At 38.4% G+C, this 16,295-nt stretch overlaps 2 protein-coding genes across 4 annotated transcripts in view; one reads left to right on the top strand and one right to left on the bottom strand.

Moving 5' to 3' along the window:
- Positions 1–12,320, bottom strand: LOC114266348 (putative germin-like protein 2-1). Its single transcript, XM_082918056.1, has 4 exons — positions 12,291–12,320; positions 11,948–12,135; positions 9,983–10,203; positions 1–356 (listed from the first exon to the last, which is right to left on the bottom strand). Exons 1-4 carry the CDS (start codon positions 12,318–12,320, stop codon positions 1–3), a joined length of 795 nt encoding a protein of 264 aa, XP_082774182.1.
- The window catches only part of LOC145800705 (E3 ubiquitin-protein ligase UPL6-like), a 6,715-nt gene continuing 971 nt past the window's right edge, over positions 10,552–16,295 (top strand). For 2 of the 3 annotated variants that reach the window (XM_082890438.1, XM_082890442.1), the window contains exons 1-2: positions 11,161–14,487; positions 14,579–14,668. In XM_082890438.1, coding sequence (XP_082746564.1) covers positions 14,242–14,487; positions 14,579–14,668 — 336 coding nt within the window. In that variant the 5' untranslated portion in view covers positions 11,161–14,241. The other variant, XM_082890434.1, reaches the window with a different exon arrangement.

A 16,295-nucleotide genomic window follows, 5' to 3' on the forward strand; every position in this document is an offset into this window, starting at 1 on the left:
TTAGTTGTTGGGCCACCAAAATTGAGCTTGAAGATAGTCTATCACCTTCTTGTCCACTTGGAATGCCTCGACAAGAACATCATCAGAAATCCTCGGATTTGACCCGAACATCGCATTAGCAACAGTAATAGTTCCCGGATTTTGGCTATTTAGGGCAGCAAGAGCTACTGCATTAGTCTTTCCATTATTAAATTGAAAGTGAATAAGACCTTGGGGGAACACAAAAACATCTCTTGGGTACAAGACCTTTGTGAAGAGACGGTTGTCAGTGTTGGGGGTCACGAAACCGACGTAGAGAGTACCGTCCAAGACCATGATGACCTCTCTTGCACAAGGGTGTGTGTGGGGTGGGTTGATGTAACGCCCCAAATTTCTAGCCCAAATGATAATGCAACAATCATGGCTCTCTTAAAGAAAAACCAAATATAACTTCCCATACTTGCATTACATAATAATAATAGGTCCTCATGCGATATTACATTGATTCAACAACAAGTAAATAACCAAATAAGCACCCCAAGGGTTTACAATCTTCCAAGGCTTAAGCCTGGTACACAAAATGGTTATTCAAACCCACACATACATAGCCCTTGGCTTACAAATAGGATCACAGCAAATGAGAACTTTAGTGCTCTCAACACACAGATTTCCACGCCTTCAATTAGGCGGATTCACTACGTCTTTTCCTGCACAAAAATCCGGTAGGTGAGCATAAAGCCCAGTAGGAAATCCTTAACAAAGTATATACACTTTATACAAGTCTCAGGAGATGAATGCACATGCCATGCCATGCCTTTTTGAAAATAAAACACATCTTCATCTTTTGAAAACTATCATGCTCAATGATGTTATGCAACTTCAACTATTCAAAAATTATCAATTTAATTAAAGGGGGCGGTAAATATAACTCTGGTAATCCCTAGGTTGGTGTCTGCAGGTAGGCTATATGAGTACTACCAATTGTCATTTTTACTGGTATTAACCGGAAGGCTCGACACCTATCTGCGCAACTTTCTGGTCTTGCCCCAAGGACACTTAAGCTAACTTAAACAATTTCATCTACACCACCTATCAAGACTTACCACCGTATTTATCCCAAAACCATTTCATGAAAACCATTTCCCAACATTCTTTTCTCAATGCAAATTTCCAAAGCGTAACATAGTTCAATGAATTGAAATGCCAATGTATGCTTAATAATGCAATGCAACATTACTTCCATATTCAATTGTTCCACACAATATACCATTGTGATCAAAATTCCCAATCCTCTTTTCAACACAATTCCACAAGACGTATATATATATACTTTGATATCCAATTCATTCAAGAGAATAACGTAATTCCCACATTTCAAGCAATCTCAACAATTTAGTCAATTCAAGACCAAATCAACATTTTGACAACAATTTCCAAAATAAACAACATTTCTCATTTTTTTCATAAAATTCGTCATTTATATATAAATAAACAATTTTCAAAGCATCCATTTATTTTGGTATACAAAATAAATATGACAACATCTTCCAAGGATTTTCAACATCTTTAAAAAAAAAGACCCAATTTCTAGGTTTTCTCACCAAAACCATTCATCTCCAAGATATTTAGAAGAATCTCCCCAAAATCGTCTTTCTTCAATCAATATGGTTCAAAACCTTCAATTTCTATTTTAAAAGGAAAAGAAATTAAACCCTCTTTCAAAATCACTCATCATCTTGAAATCAACAATCAATTTCTCAAAGTTAATCAAAGGATGATTTCGAAAATCATCTAGATCTTGCAAAAACATATATATATATATAACTCTAAGAAAATCCCTACCTCAAGTTTTGAAGAAGAAATGAGAAGAAACCCCTAAAATCAACAGTGTCGAAACTCGATCTTCATCGCACACAACGAAGCCCTCGAGAGAAGATGACTTATAGAGAGAGAAGCTCCCGATCTGAAATTCTGGAGAGTTTTAGAGAGAGAGAGAGGACTAAAAAAGTGATATGAAATATTAGATTCACGAAATGATATAACATGGTCTGCTCGAGCGTGGAATGCCCCGCTCAAGCGTCCAATACACTAACCTAGTACTTTTGCAGACAGGTCAAACTTCTGAAACCAAACATTCTTCGCTCGAGTGCATAAATGGCCGCTCGAGCGGACAAGCATCTTCGAATGCATTTTGCATTTTTGTTTTGGGGCATTGCCCTTCAACCCCGCCAGGGCGCTGCCCTAGGACCCGCTAAGCGGCGTTGCCCCCTAGACCCCCGCCAGCTGACCGGGCAGCTCGACCCCTACCAGGGTGTTGCCCTTGGACCCGCCAAGGGGCGCTGCCCCCTGGACCCCCGCGAGCTGACCAGGCAGCTCGACCCCCGACCGGCCCAGTCGAAGTGGCAAAACATGAAAGAAGGATCGAAACCGGGATCGCTACAACCTTCCCCCCTTAAAGAATTTCATTTCCGAAATTTCAAATCAAACTACCCAAACAAAGGGGTTTCTAGCGATCAAAGCCACGCTATTTCATTTTGAAATCACAATACTAACTCTCAACCAAATTCCACCATTTCCACCATCGTTATCCAATTAACAACAACCTCCCAAATATGCATAAACATGAAATTTCTCAAAAAGTAATGGCAACTCTAAACAATCTTATGCTTAAAACAACAATGCACATATCAACATGTGGTTAACAACTTTAAACAGGTTTTCCCTCAACACTAGGGAATATTACAAAGAAAAGAAACTTAAGCATTTTCAAATAAATTCAGATATTTGGAGTGGACTTCCGCCTCCCGTTCCCACGTTGCCTCTTTAACCCCATGGTACCTCCACGACACCTTCACCAATGTTATAGTTTTACCCCGTAGCACTTGCTCCCGGGTATCTAATATTTGAACCGGTCGTTCTTCGTAAGTGGCATCCTTATCTATCTCCAAGTCAACCTAATCAAGAACATGAGAAGGGTTGGGTTCATACTTCCTAAGCATGGATACATGAAATACATTTTGAACTCTCGAAAGTTGTGGCGGAAAAGCTAACCGGTATGTCACTTCCCCAATTCGCTCTAAGATCTCAAAAGGCCCACTGAACCATGGAGAAAATTTACCACTCTTACCAAATCTTATCAAACCTCGCCTTGGTGAGATTTTTAGAAACACATGGTTACCATCTTCCAAAGATAAAGGTCGTCTCCTCTTATCGGCATAACTCTTTTGTCAGCTTTGGGCCATAGCTAACCTCTTCCGAATGAGAACAACTTTCTCGGTTGTTTCTCTAACAATTTCTAGACCCAGTAATGGTGCATCACCCACTTCGGCCCAACAAACCGGTGATCTACAAGGTCGGCCATATAAGGCCTCAAATGGTGCCATCCCAATACTATCTTGGTAACTATTGTTGTAAGCAAACTCAATCAATGGTAAGTGCTTTTCCCAAGGCCCCTTAAAATCAAGGACACAAGCTCTAAGCATGTCCTCCAAAATCTGAATGGTACGTTCTGACTGTCCATCAATTTGAGGATGATAAGCGGTGCTAAGAGTCAACTTAGTTCCCAACGCCTCTTGAAGGCTTTGCCATAACCGGGCAGTAAAACGAGGATCCCTATCCGACACAATAGTCGCAGAGACTCCATGAAGTCGAACTATCTCTCTGATGTACAACTCTGCCAAGCGTTCAACTGAGTTGTTGGTGCACATCAAAATGAAATGGGTAGACTTAGTCAACCTATCAGCAATCACCCAGACGACGTCATTGCCTCATTGTGTTGTAGGAAGCCCAACTACAAAATTCATGGTAACACGCTCCCATTTCCACTCAGCTATTGGTAAGGGTTGTAACAAACCCGTTGGTCTTTGGTGTTCGGCCTTCATTTGTTGACAAGTAAGGCACTTTGATACAAATAAAGCGACATCCCATTTCATACCCCTCCACCAAAACTGACGACTAAGATCATGACACATTTTAGTGCCTCCTGGGTGTACCGCAAGGCGTGAGTGATAGAACTCCTGAAGTACTTCCTCTCTACAAGATTCTGGTACAAATAAACGGTCTAGGTAACGTACACTTAGATCCAAGTGAACGTTCAAACCTTTCTCTTCCTTTCCATTGGAAATCTTAACATGGATTGATTCCACATCACGGTCTCCTCGTTGTGCCTCTATGACCTTACTAACCAAGGTAGGTTGAGCGTTCAAAGTAAATAAGGTAGCACTCTCTCTGGACTCACCCAAGTGCAAATCAAACTTGCTAATAACATTTAGCATATCCCATTCTTGAATGGCCACAATTGCCAAACTACTCACAGATTTTCGACTCAAAGCATCGGCCATCACATTGGCCTTCCCTGGATGATAGTATAACTCAAAATCAGAATCCTCCATAAATTCCATCCACCTTTGTTGTCGTAAATTCAAGTCTTTTTGAGAAAACAAATACTTTAGACTCTTATGATCGGAGAAGACTTCAAACTTCTCACTGTACAAGTAATGCCTCCAAATTTTCAAAGCAAAAATCACCGCTGCTAATTCTAGATCATGGGTGGGGTAATTTTTCTCATGAGTTTTCAATTGTCGTGAACCGTAGGCCATAACTTTTCCCTCTTGCATCAAGACACAACCAAGTCCATCCCTGGACGTATCACAATAGACAATGTAATTCAAATCCCTTACCGGAATTATCAAGACCGGTGTGGTGGTCAATCTAGTCTTAAGTTCTTGGAATGGCTTTTCACAAGCCTCACTCCACACAAATTTGATACCCTTTCTAGTCAACCTAGTCAAAGGTGCAGCTAGTCTAGAGAAGTCCCTAGCAAAACGTCGATAATACCCCGCTAATCCCAAGAAACTCCGGATCTCAAAAACATTCTTGGGTAGTTCCCAATCTTGTATAGTATCTATCTTTGAGGAGTCTACTGTTACTCCCTCTCTTGACACTACGTGCCCCAAAAATTTTACCTCAGTTAACCAAAACTCGCATTTCTCAAACTTGGCATACAAACGGTGTTTCTCATGCAATTCAAGCACTACCCGTAAGTGAGCGTCATGTTCGTCCTCGGAGGTTGAATAAAGTAAGATGTTATCCACAAACACGACCACAAAACGGTCCAAGTATTCCCAAAAAATTCCGTTCATCAAATACATAAAGGAAGCAAGCACATTGGTTAACCCAAAAGGCATTACAAGGAATTCATAGTGGCCATAACACGTACGAAAGGCCGTTTTCTGAATGTCCTCCTTCCCCAGACTCTCAACTGATGGTACCCCGACCTCAAATCTATTTTTGAGAGGCAACGAGACCCTCTAAGTTGGTCAAACAAATCATCTACTCTAGGTAAAGGATACTTGTTCTTAACTGTAACTCTATTAAACTTGCGGTAATCAATACACAACCGCAATAACCCATCCTTCTTCTTCGTAAAGAGAGTCGGCGCTCCCCAAGGCGATGTACTAGGGCGAATAAAGCCCTCGTCTAAATTTCTTGGAGTTGAATCTTCAACTAATGCAATTCGGCGGGTGCAAATTTATACGGTGACATGGAAATCGGTGCCGTGCTAGGCACTAATTCAATAGAGAACTCAATCTCCTGGTGAGGTAGTGAACTAGTAAGATCTTCTAGAAAGACGTCCGGGTATTCACAAACTACCCTTGGTAACTCAACATGAGCCCTGTCACTCTCACTATCCAAGAGAGTTGCAAGAAGGCCATTAAGCTTGCTCCTACTACGAGGGTCAACAATTGGTGACAAGGGTCTATCAACTCGGATCCCCCGAAAATAGAAATGATCACCACCCAAAGTGCACATGGTAAGTCTCTAACGATAACAATCAATCACAGCTTGATAAGAACACAACTAGTCCATGCCTAAAATGACATCAAAACTCGACATATCTAGCAACACAAAAGCAAACAGAAGTCGACGCCCGACAACTTCTACTTCACAATCACGACAACCCCAGTTTAAATCAATTGTATCCCCAACAAGTGACTGTACTCTGAGTGGAGGCACTAACTATGCTACCTCTAACCCCAATGCAGAAGCAAATGCAGTAGATATAAATGAATGAAACGCACCCGTGTCTATCAATACATTAGCCAAAGAATTACACACAACAAAAATACATCTCACAATTGAGGATTCTGGCAACTGCTCTGGCACGGTAACAGCATACACGCACCCCTGTGGCCCCTGATTAACTTGCCCCCCTCTCGGAGCATAGGCCTATTATACCGACTGAGGCAAAGTGGCTCCCTGATTAGCTCGTGAAGCCTGAACTGAATGAGCCTGCTGGTGGCTCTGAGTCTGCTTCGACCCTGATGCGCCAGGTGCGCCTCTCAACTGAGGGCAAGTTCTCTTCATATGCCCCAGCTGACCACACTGATAATAATTAAATCCCTGGCCTCCATTCTGAGACTGAGACTGACTTTGAGATCGGTTAGGTAGTTGTGGTGGCAAAATCAACTATCCTCCACCCTTCGGTGGGCACGAAAAGGCTTTGTGGCCCGGCTGGCCACACTTGAAACACGTGAAGCTACTAGATGTACTTTTTTCCAAAACCACACTAGGCAAAGGAAAAGTGGATTTTGACTACCGTGGTTGTGGCTAGAATGAAAAACTACCCCTACTCTTCTTATCCTGCCTATAGTCTCCTTGAGAGGCCCCTAGGCCTCAAACTTTGAAGCCTCTCCTCCTCGGCTTGTATGAAAATCTCAATGTATGCCGCCGACTCTACAAGACGGTCATAGTTCCGAATCATGTTCCCAACAATCTTAAAGAAAATTTTGGTTTTCAACTTTTTCTCGAATTCAATGCAACGGTGCTCTTCCGTTGCCACCAACTCTGGTGCAAACCTAGATAAACTAGAGAAGATTACCTCGAACTCGGCCACGGTCATGTCGAGTTGTTTGAGGAATTTGAACTCTTGCCTCAATCTCTCCCTTGCAGCGGGAGGTAAATACTTATTTTGGAAAGCAACCACAAATGCTTCCCATGATGGCTTCACCCTACCCTTGGCATACTTCTACCACTGACCCGCATCCCCTTTAAGGTAGTAACTTGCTAGAGTCACCCTCAACTTGCTATCATCTATATGAAGCATCTCGAACGTCTTCACAGTTTGTTCGAGCCACTCATCCGCTTTCTTGGGCTCGGGGCCACCATGGAATTCATCTGGTTTGGCCCGTAAAAACTCTCTAGTAAGGAAACTCGTTCTTGACTCCATGGTGTTCTCTCGGGCTTGATTCTCCGCCCTCAACACATTCATAGACTCCTTCAAATCCCCCACCATTTCTCGAGCTAGGGCTCTCATTGCAGTTTGACCCGCTTGTCCCACCTGTTCGGCCACATTAGCTTGGACTGCTTGCTCGGCCTTTTTGCTCGGCCATATTAGCTTGGCCGAACCCTTCTTCTTGCACCGAAACCCTATGGATCGGAACCTCATGCACACCTCGGCGAGCCCTACCACGCCTTCCGCCTCTACCGCCGCGGACTTGACCCCTTCCTGACATCCTAATAAAGGACACAAGAGAAATAATTTAGCACATTAACTCATATGTGATCGTAACTTGACTCGCACGTTCGCCTACAACAATTCCATATATTTCTCTACCATATACACAATTCAATTTCACTACACATTAGCACTTAGTCAATAAACACATACGGATCATTCTTTCATGATGAAATTTTTCCCACAAAAAATCAAGAATTCTTAGTAGAACGAGTATTGATCAAGCACCCCTCTAATTAGACCTCAAGGAATTTAACAGGCGCAAACAATATCCCAAAAGTCCAATCCCATACCCATTTAGTCACATAAGCATGTTATCACATAGTCACAAAATGCATAACACTTCCTAAGCATGCTAGATGAACCCATTATGGTTAAACAACCACTTCTTACGAGCTCCAAGTATTCAAACCCGGTAGCTCTGATACCAAGTTGTAACGCCCCAAATTTCTAGCCCAAATGATAATGCAACAATCATGGCTCTGTTAAAGGAAATCCAAATATAACTTACCATACTTGCATTACATAATAATAACAGTTCCTCATGCGATATTACATTGATTCAACAACAAGTAAATAACCAAATAAGCACCCCCAAGGGTTTACAATCTTCCAAGGCTTAAGCCTGGTACACAAAATGGTTATTCAAACCCACACATACATAGCCTTTGGCTTACAAATAGGATCACAACAAATGCGAACTTTAGTGCTCTTAACACACACATTTCCACGCCCTCAATTAGGCGAATTCATCACGTCTTTTCCTGCACAAAAATCCGGTACGGTGAGCATAAAGCCCAGTAGGAAATCCTTAACAAAGTATATACATTTTATACAAGTCTCAAGAGATGAATGCACATGCCATGCCATGCCTTTTTGAAAATAAAACACATCTTCATCTTTTGAAAACCATCATGCTCAATGATGTTATGCAACTTCAACTGTTCAAAATTTATCAATTTAATTAAAGGGGGCGTTAAATACAACTCTGGTAATCCCTAGGTCGGTGTCTGCAAGTAGACTATACGAGTACTACCAATTGTCATTTTTACCGGTATTAACCGGAAAATTCGACACCTATCCATGCGACTTTCTAGTCTTTCACCAAGGACACTCAGGCCAACTTAAACAATTTCATCTACACCACCTATCAAGACTTACCACCGTATTTATCCCAAAACCATTTCATGAAAACCCATTTCCCAACATTCTTTTCTCAATTCAAATTTCCAAAGCTTAACATAGTCTAATGAATTGAAATGCCAATGTATGTTTAATAATGCAATGCAATGTTACTTCCATATTCAATTGTTCCACACAATATACCATTGTGTTCAAAATTCCTAATCCTCTTTTCAACACAATTCCACAAGATGAATATATATATATATATATATATATATACTTTTATATCCAATTCATTCAAGAGAATAATGTAATTTCCATATTTCGAGCAATCTCAACAATTTAGTCAATTCAAGACTAAATCAACTTTTTGACAACAATTTCCAATTTCCAAAATAAACAACATTTCTCATTTTTTTCACAAAATTCGTCATTTATATATAAATAATCAATTTTCAAAACATCCATTTATTTTGGTATACAAAATAAACATGACAACATCTTCCAACAATTTTCACAATCTTTCAACGAAAAGACCCAATTTCTAGGCTTTCTCACCAAAACCATTCATCTCCAAGATATTTAGAAGAATCTCTCCAAAATCATCTTTCTTCAATCAATATGGTTCAAAACCATCAATTTCTATTTTAAAAGGAAAAGAAATTAAACCCTCTTTCAACATCACTCATCTTCTTGAAATCAACAATCAATTTTTCAAAGCTAATCAAAGGATGATTTCGAAAATCATCTAGATCTTGCAAAAACATATATATAACTCTAAGAAAATCCCTACCTCAAGTTTTGAAGAAGAAATGAGATAAAACCCCCAAAATCAACGGTGTCGAAACTCGATCTTCACCGCACACAACAAAGCCCTCGAGATGATAACCAACTTTGGTGAAGAACTTAGGTCTAAATCCCAATGGATTTGGAGAAATCAAAGAGAGAAGATGACTTCTAGAGAGAGAAGCTCCTGATCTGGAATTCTAGAGAGTTTTAGAGAGAGAGGGGACTGAAAAAGTTATATGAAATATCAGATTCACGAACTAATATAACATGGTCGGCTCGAGTGTGGAATGCCCCGCTTAAGCGTCAAATACACTAAACCAGTACTTTTGCAGATAGGTCAAACTTCTGAAACCAAACATTCTCCACTCGAGCGCATAAACAGCCGTTCGAGCACATAAACTTCTGAAACCAAACATTCTCCGCTTGACCCCCGCCAGGGCGTTGCCTTTGGACCTGCCAAGGGGCGCTACCCCCTAGACCCCCGCAAGCTGACCGGGCAGCTTGACCCCCGACCGGCCTAGTCGAAGTGGCAAAACATGAAAGAAGGATCGAAACTGGGATCGCTACAGTTGAGGCCATAAGGTGCAAAGGCAATGCGAGCTAAGGAAATGCCGAGAGTATTGGGACCTAATATGTGCATAACATTTACGGGAGCGACCTTCGACCCAACTGGGTTTGATGTGTTTTGAGGAGCCAAGAGGCCAGAAATGAAGAAGTCATCGACTATGGCAAGCTTTGGGTCGTTGCATACTTTGCTATTCACGAACACTGCATGCAAAGGAAATGGAGTAGTGCTTCAATAAAGATTGGGTGAAAGAAAGAAAATGTTATTTAAGCTAATTAATTTTCAATAATGTTACTATAATCACATGTAAGAAATTAAAAATTGTTCCTTTACAAATTATCACTACAAGAATTTACACAATTGCCGACCACTTTTGCCGACCAAAAATTTTTTTGGTCGCAAAAAAATGACATTTGGCGACCAAATATTAATTAGTCGCGAATGATCGTTATTTTTGGCGACCAAATATTATTGGTCGCAGAAGGTTATATTTTGGCGACTAAAAAATGAGTTGGTCGCAGAAAGTGGTATACTTTTGCCGACCAACTACAAATTTGGTCGCGAAAGGTCATATATTTTTTGGCGACAAAAAATTTGGTCGCCAAAAACTTATTTTCAGCAACCAAAAAAAATTAGTCGCCAAATTAGTACTTTTAGCGACTAATATTTTAGTCGCCGTTGATTGAGATTTGGCGACTAAAAAAGTTTGTCGGCGAAAGTACCTTTTCTGCGACTAATATGGTCTTTTGGTCGCCAAAAGTGGGGGGGGGGGAAGGAATTTGAAACATGGAGGGGGAAATGAATACCAATTCGTAAGAAATGAGATTATCCATTCCCGCCACTGCCATACGGGAATGGCTCTTTCGTTCCTCTCAGTCTCAGGTCGGCCATCGACCTCTCTCATCAGTTGCCTCACCGCCCCTCCAGCTCCGCCGCCACCAAACCCTAACCCAACCGCCTTACCCTCCTTAACCTGCGCCCTCCAATGCCCTCACTTCCAATCGTACGCACCACCACTGCAGTTTCGAAGCTCCATCGAAGCTCCAGATCGAATCGATTTCGAAGCTCCATCGAAGCTCCAGATATGAACTCTGACCCCTCGATTACTCGCATTTCAAGTAATATGCACATTTCGACCCAATTCTTCCTTTCCCAAGCCGCTCGACTCGGTACACTTTCGGTGAGTCCTCTCTCTCTCTCTTTACTTAGATATGTCCATGTATCTGTATATGTATTTGTTGATTATGTTGATCTTTAGTCTTTACAGCTTACCATGTAGAATATGAGATGTTATTAAAGTAGAGTTCAATGGGTTACTGATGATTTCCACATCTGAATTTGTGTTCCTTGATTAAGTGTATATGTATATATGTGTTTATTTTATTTTTTTTGTATAGACACAAATTGGTGAATTTTGACAGTGTTTGTTCTTTAACTTGTAATTTGGTGATCATCTAATTCTTTATACCTTTCTTTGTGATTATTTGTTTTTCCTCACTGTCCTTTCTTTCACACAAAGTGTTTGATAAAATGCCAAGGTGAAATTTATATAATTTGTTGGACTTGAAACTGATGCACACTGTGTATTATGTAACAATGAGAATTTGCTGGGAAATAAAGAAGAAATGGTTGAGTAGTGGAATGTGTATATATGAGCAGATCAAGTGAAGAAAAAGAAAGAAAATTGAGCTTCAAAGAAGAAGATGAGAAATAATTCTTTTTTATTTTAGGCTAGAACTTTTTTATTTTAGGCTAGATGGGTTCAAACCTTCTCCTCCTCTGTCTAAAACTTTTTTATTTTAGGCTAGAAAAAACTGCCACGTGGCATGACGTGTGGGCTTGGACACCAAGTTTAGTCTTCACTTAATAATAGTATAGACATAGATAGATGGTTTTATGGATTCATTAATGGTTTGAACAATTTCATTACATTAATAAGTAGTTGACAGTGGGGATTGCCTAAGAACAGTTACTAATATATAGTATTTGAATGTTGATTGACTTTGGAATTCTGTGAGGAGCTGCCTTCAAGTTTACGTCCAATAAGTTTCACTGGAGATACATGGTTCTGCAAGACAACTGACCTCACAATTTGGTAGTCACTGGCATTTCTGAGACTCCTCCATTTGTGTTGGAAATATGGTGATTTGTTTCGAGACGACTGTCTTAATATTACATAAAAACCAAATATGGTTTTAAATACTGTGATACATTTGTAAGGCTATGTAATTGTTTTGTATGTCAAGTTTCAGAATTATGATCTATGTTTTAGACCTTTTTAGTTTCATACAATTATCAAACCACTTTGAAACTGACTTTGCAAAGCTGGCCCCAGGGAAAAGTCATTGGTATGGCCTCTTTCATTACCTGTGTATCAACTAAGGATAACATAAATTGAACTAGGTTCAAATGCATCCCCCTGACATCTTTTGAGGAGATTCAGTGTTGTTATATATATATGCTATAAATTCTCTGTGGACAAAATGCTTATTATCTTTAAAAATTTTCTCTTAAAGTGATAGCTACCTAGGATGACATATCATGGAGTGATCACAATGCATCTGTGTAAATTTGAAACTTGATGCAACTCTTAAGATGTTTATCACAATCTTTTTGTTTCACCCGTTTAATATTATTATTATTTTGAATGCTTTACAGTATACAGGTAAAAGAGGTCAGGTTGAGCTCCTTGTTTTAAAAAAGCTTGCTAGAAATATCCTATGCTAAGAGATTGGGGTCGATATATGTGAATGCCCTGATTCTGGTATGGTAATGTGGTTAAAAATTTATGAAGTTTGAAACAGGATCATTTCTAATATATGTTTTGATTATTGATCAATTGCTAACCTTTTCTTTTGCCTTCCAATGAGTAGAAATTCCTTCGTTTGGATAGATGTGGATTTGAAGTCAAAGGGATTTGAGGTTGGATTTTATAAAATATTAGAGATCGACTTATTATAGGTGGATAGAAAAACTAAAAAGATGCAATTTAATAGCATTTTGTGCCTAGTAGGAATATCTTCATCATGATTTCAAATAATTATTTTTGCATAAGTATTTTAAATATATTGTAATAAAGCTCTTTAATTTAAACTTCAAATAGTTAGCTAAATTATTAGATCTAAATTTGAGTTATTCTTCTTACTTTCTTCTTTAATGAATAATGCCAAATCTATGTATTTCAAGTTCATCAATACAAAAATGTCTTAAGCTCAACCTTATACCATTGGGACAGCATGTCATTGGTGATCAATCATTTGTTTGTTTGATCTTCTTCTTATACTTCTTCTTCCCCTAGAAAACATTTCTGAAAATTTTATTTTATTTTCTTGGAAATGACCAATTGAACGACTGACCAAATTTGAGGAAACAATTAGACCACAATGTATCAAATTAAACTTTCACTCAAATTTTTGGTGATGAAAAATTTGAATACAGGTGGGAGATGCTCTAATTAACTACTCTCGATTCACTTCTCCCTCCCTCTGCCTAAAATCACCTGTAAAACCGTGAGTCGTCGCCGGCAATTTCTCTCTCTCTCTCTCTCTCTCTCTCTCTCTATAATTTAACAACAACAATAATGGCGTCGTCGGTCACTCTCTTTCCTCGCTCTCTCTTTTACTCTTCCTCTTCCTTCCCAGAATCAATCTCTCTTTCTACCAAGCCCCATCGCCACATCCTCTTTGAATTTCAGGACCATCTCTGCATATAAAAGATGAGTCTTTTGGACTCCCAAATTGCCTCATAGCAGGTGTTATATTTTTTAGTTTTGAATTCTAGTTTTGAAATCTATTTTGATGCTTTAATTTTAGTTTTTAATTTTGATGCATCCAAAATTTTGTTGAGCAGGTACAACTATTTGAATGACTTACCTTCCCTGGATCCAGAGTTATATCGCCACCTTATTTTCTTAAAGGTGATATTTCTCCCTCTCCCTTGCTCTCTTCTTTGAGCAATAGTTTTTAGTGAAATCTTATGCTTCATTGATTTGCAAAATTAATGAAGCTAAGAGATGAATTGTTTGAACATTGTTATTGCCTATCCAACCAGAAGTTATAACTGAATCTGTATATATTATCTTCTTGTCAACCAAACAAATTTTTTGACATCTTTGGATGTCCATGCAAATGGAAAAGTTTCAGTTTTCCATTGCATTTTACAAGGCAAGAAAATCTCCCGTAGAATAATCACTGAAGAAAATGAAGTGTACACAAATGGTAGGATGAAATTAGAATAATCACCTTTTGTTGTTTTGTGGCTAAATTTCATGGCCAATCGGGTGGTTCTGTGTAATTTCGTGTTATTTATTGATTTATTTATTTATCTTTTGTTTGATGTACAACATTATGAAGGTGATACTTCAAAGTTGGAATTGTACTTTGTTATTGTGAACAATGAATATGGAGAGCAAACAGAAGCAGAGTTGCTTCCTGGAGGGAAAAGCATACGTGTTACTAATGAGAATGTCATTACATTTATTCATCTTATAGCCAACCATCGTTTGAATTCTCAGGTTGCAAGGGTTTTCCTCTTTCATTTATTAAGTTTGTTTTCAAATTTGATCATTTTCTCCTGTAATTATGATGTCGTGATATAATTTTCAGATACGCCAACAAAGTTCCCATTTTATGAGGGGATTTCAACAGCTTATAGAGAAAGATTGGATTGGCATGTTTAATGAACATGAACTTCAGGTATTGTGATTCTTGTTGAATGATATTTAAGAACCACGTGGTGAAAGCATTACTGTAATTACTTCATTTAGTAGGGAGAGCTATGAGCCTCGTAAAAACATACAAACAAATAATAGTTTGCTGTTGTATGTGGCCAATATGAAAAAAAAAAAAAAAATTGACTTTTTTAATAAACAACTTAACATTGCTTGCTTTGTTCCATCTATTTCTGTTTTGGAAACAGGGCTGTGAACTTGCCCAAGTAAAAAAAGGAAAAAAAAATAGAAAAAAAAGAGAGAAGAAAGTAATGAAACATTCTAACATTAACTACCTAAATCTTGTAGGGTTTTTTGATATGTGCATCCGTTTCAACGCACCAATACTCAACAGATATGTGCTCAGTTTTTTGACTGGCCTCCTGAGAAAACAGTTTTTGTAATTCACAATCTTAATTATGTATTCTAGAGTAATTTGTAAGCATGCACATGCTCACATCATTTGGATTCATGAGTTTTTTCGAGTTAGGTATCTGTACTTCTATCGTCTAGTTGGTTCACTGGTTCATTTACAAGACAATATCAATTAGCTCCTTATTGGGCTGTTCCTCAGCTTATAGATTTTTGTTACAGCATGGGCAACCAGTATTGGAACCTTGCTTTCGGACTTTTAGTAACACTGCCAGCAGATCATAACTATTGTTTTCACATTTTTCTGTTGAAGGAAACTGTCAAACTAACTCTTGTAGTGGGATGAGTCAATTGTTACACTAAACTGTCAAACTAACATTTGTTTTAACGTTAGAGAAATCTTTCTACAATAAGGTGTCTGTAGTAATGACATCTTTCCACTGGAATAAAATTTTCCTTTTTAGATATCAATCTTTTGACCACCCTTTTAAGTAAGAATGTGAAGAGTTGAATCTATCTTAGCTTATAACTCAAAATTGTTAGGCACAAAGAATTTGTCCATTGCCTATAAAAAAAAAGGGCACTGGCATAAACTTCTCCTTCCATTCCTAAACAAAAGGTTTGTTTCCTTTTTAACCTTTGAATTTTCATGCATTGATTAAGATCTCTTGAATTGAGGTCTTGTTCCTCTACAATTGATGTCTTCTTCTAACTCTAAACTCAAAAATTGGATCAAACAATGTATCATGGATGTTAAAATATGTTCAAACTTAACTTTCAACCTAATAAATCAAAATTTCAAATGAATTTTTAGGTCTTATTTGATTAGTGAGATTAATAGTGAGAAGATTAATAATCCATATGATTAGTGTAGGAATAATTATCCAGTTGAATTAGTGGGGTAAATAACTCACTCTTGTCACATTTGTTTTGCAATAGATATAAAAATATATAATCCTAATTATATGTTTGTTTTGTGTTATTAATTGTATGATTAAAAAATTGTCACTTTATTGAATGAAATTTTCATCGGAATCTAATTCAAATAATAGAAATTGAAATCAAATACTAAAATATGAGTGCTATAATTTAATAATTTTATTTCTACATTATAATTTGCTCATTTAAATATGCTCTTAATGTATCAAATATGAGTCGCGCTCAAATTACTTGTTGTGTCCAACTCATTTGTGATGCCTTCGAGATAGTAGATTAAAACATGGGTGTGTCCAACTCATTTG

The sequence above is a fragment of the Camellia sinensis genome, chromosome 1 (assembly GCF_055761805.1).
Source record: "Camellia sinensis isolate YWXY chromosome 1, ASM5576180v1, whole genome shotgun sequence".
In the NCBI taxonomy this organism is placed as follows: Eukaryota; Viridiplantae; Streptophyta; class Magnoliopsida; order Ericales; family Theaceae; genus Camellia; species Camellia sinensis.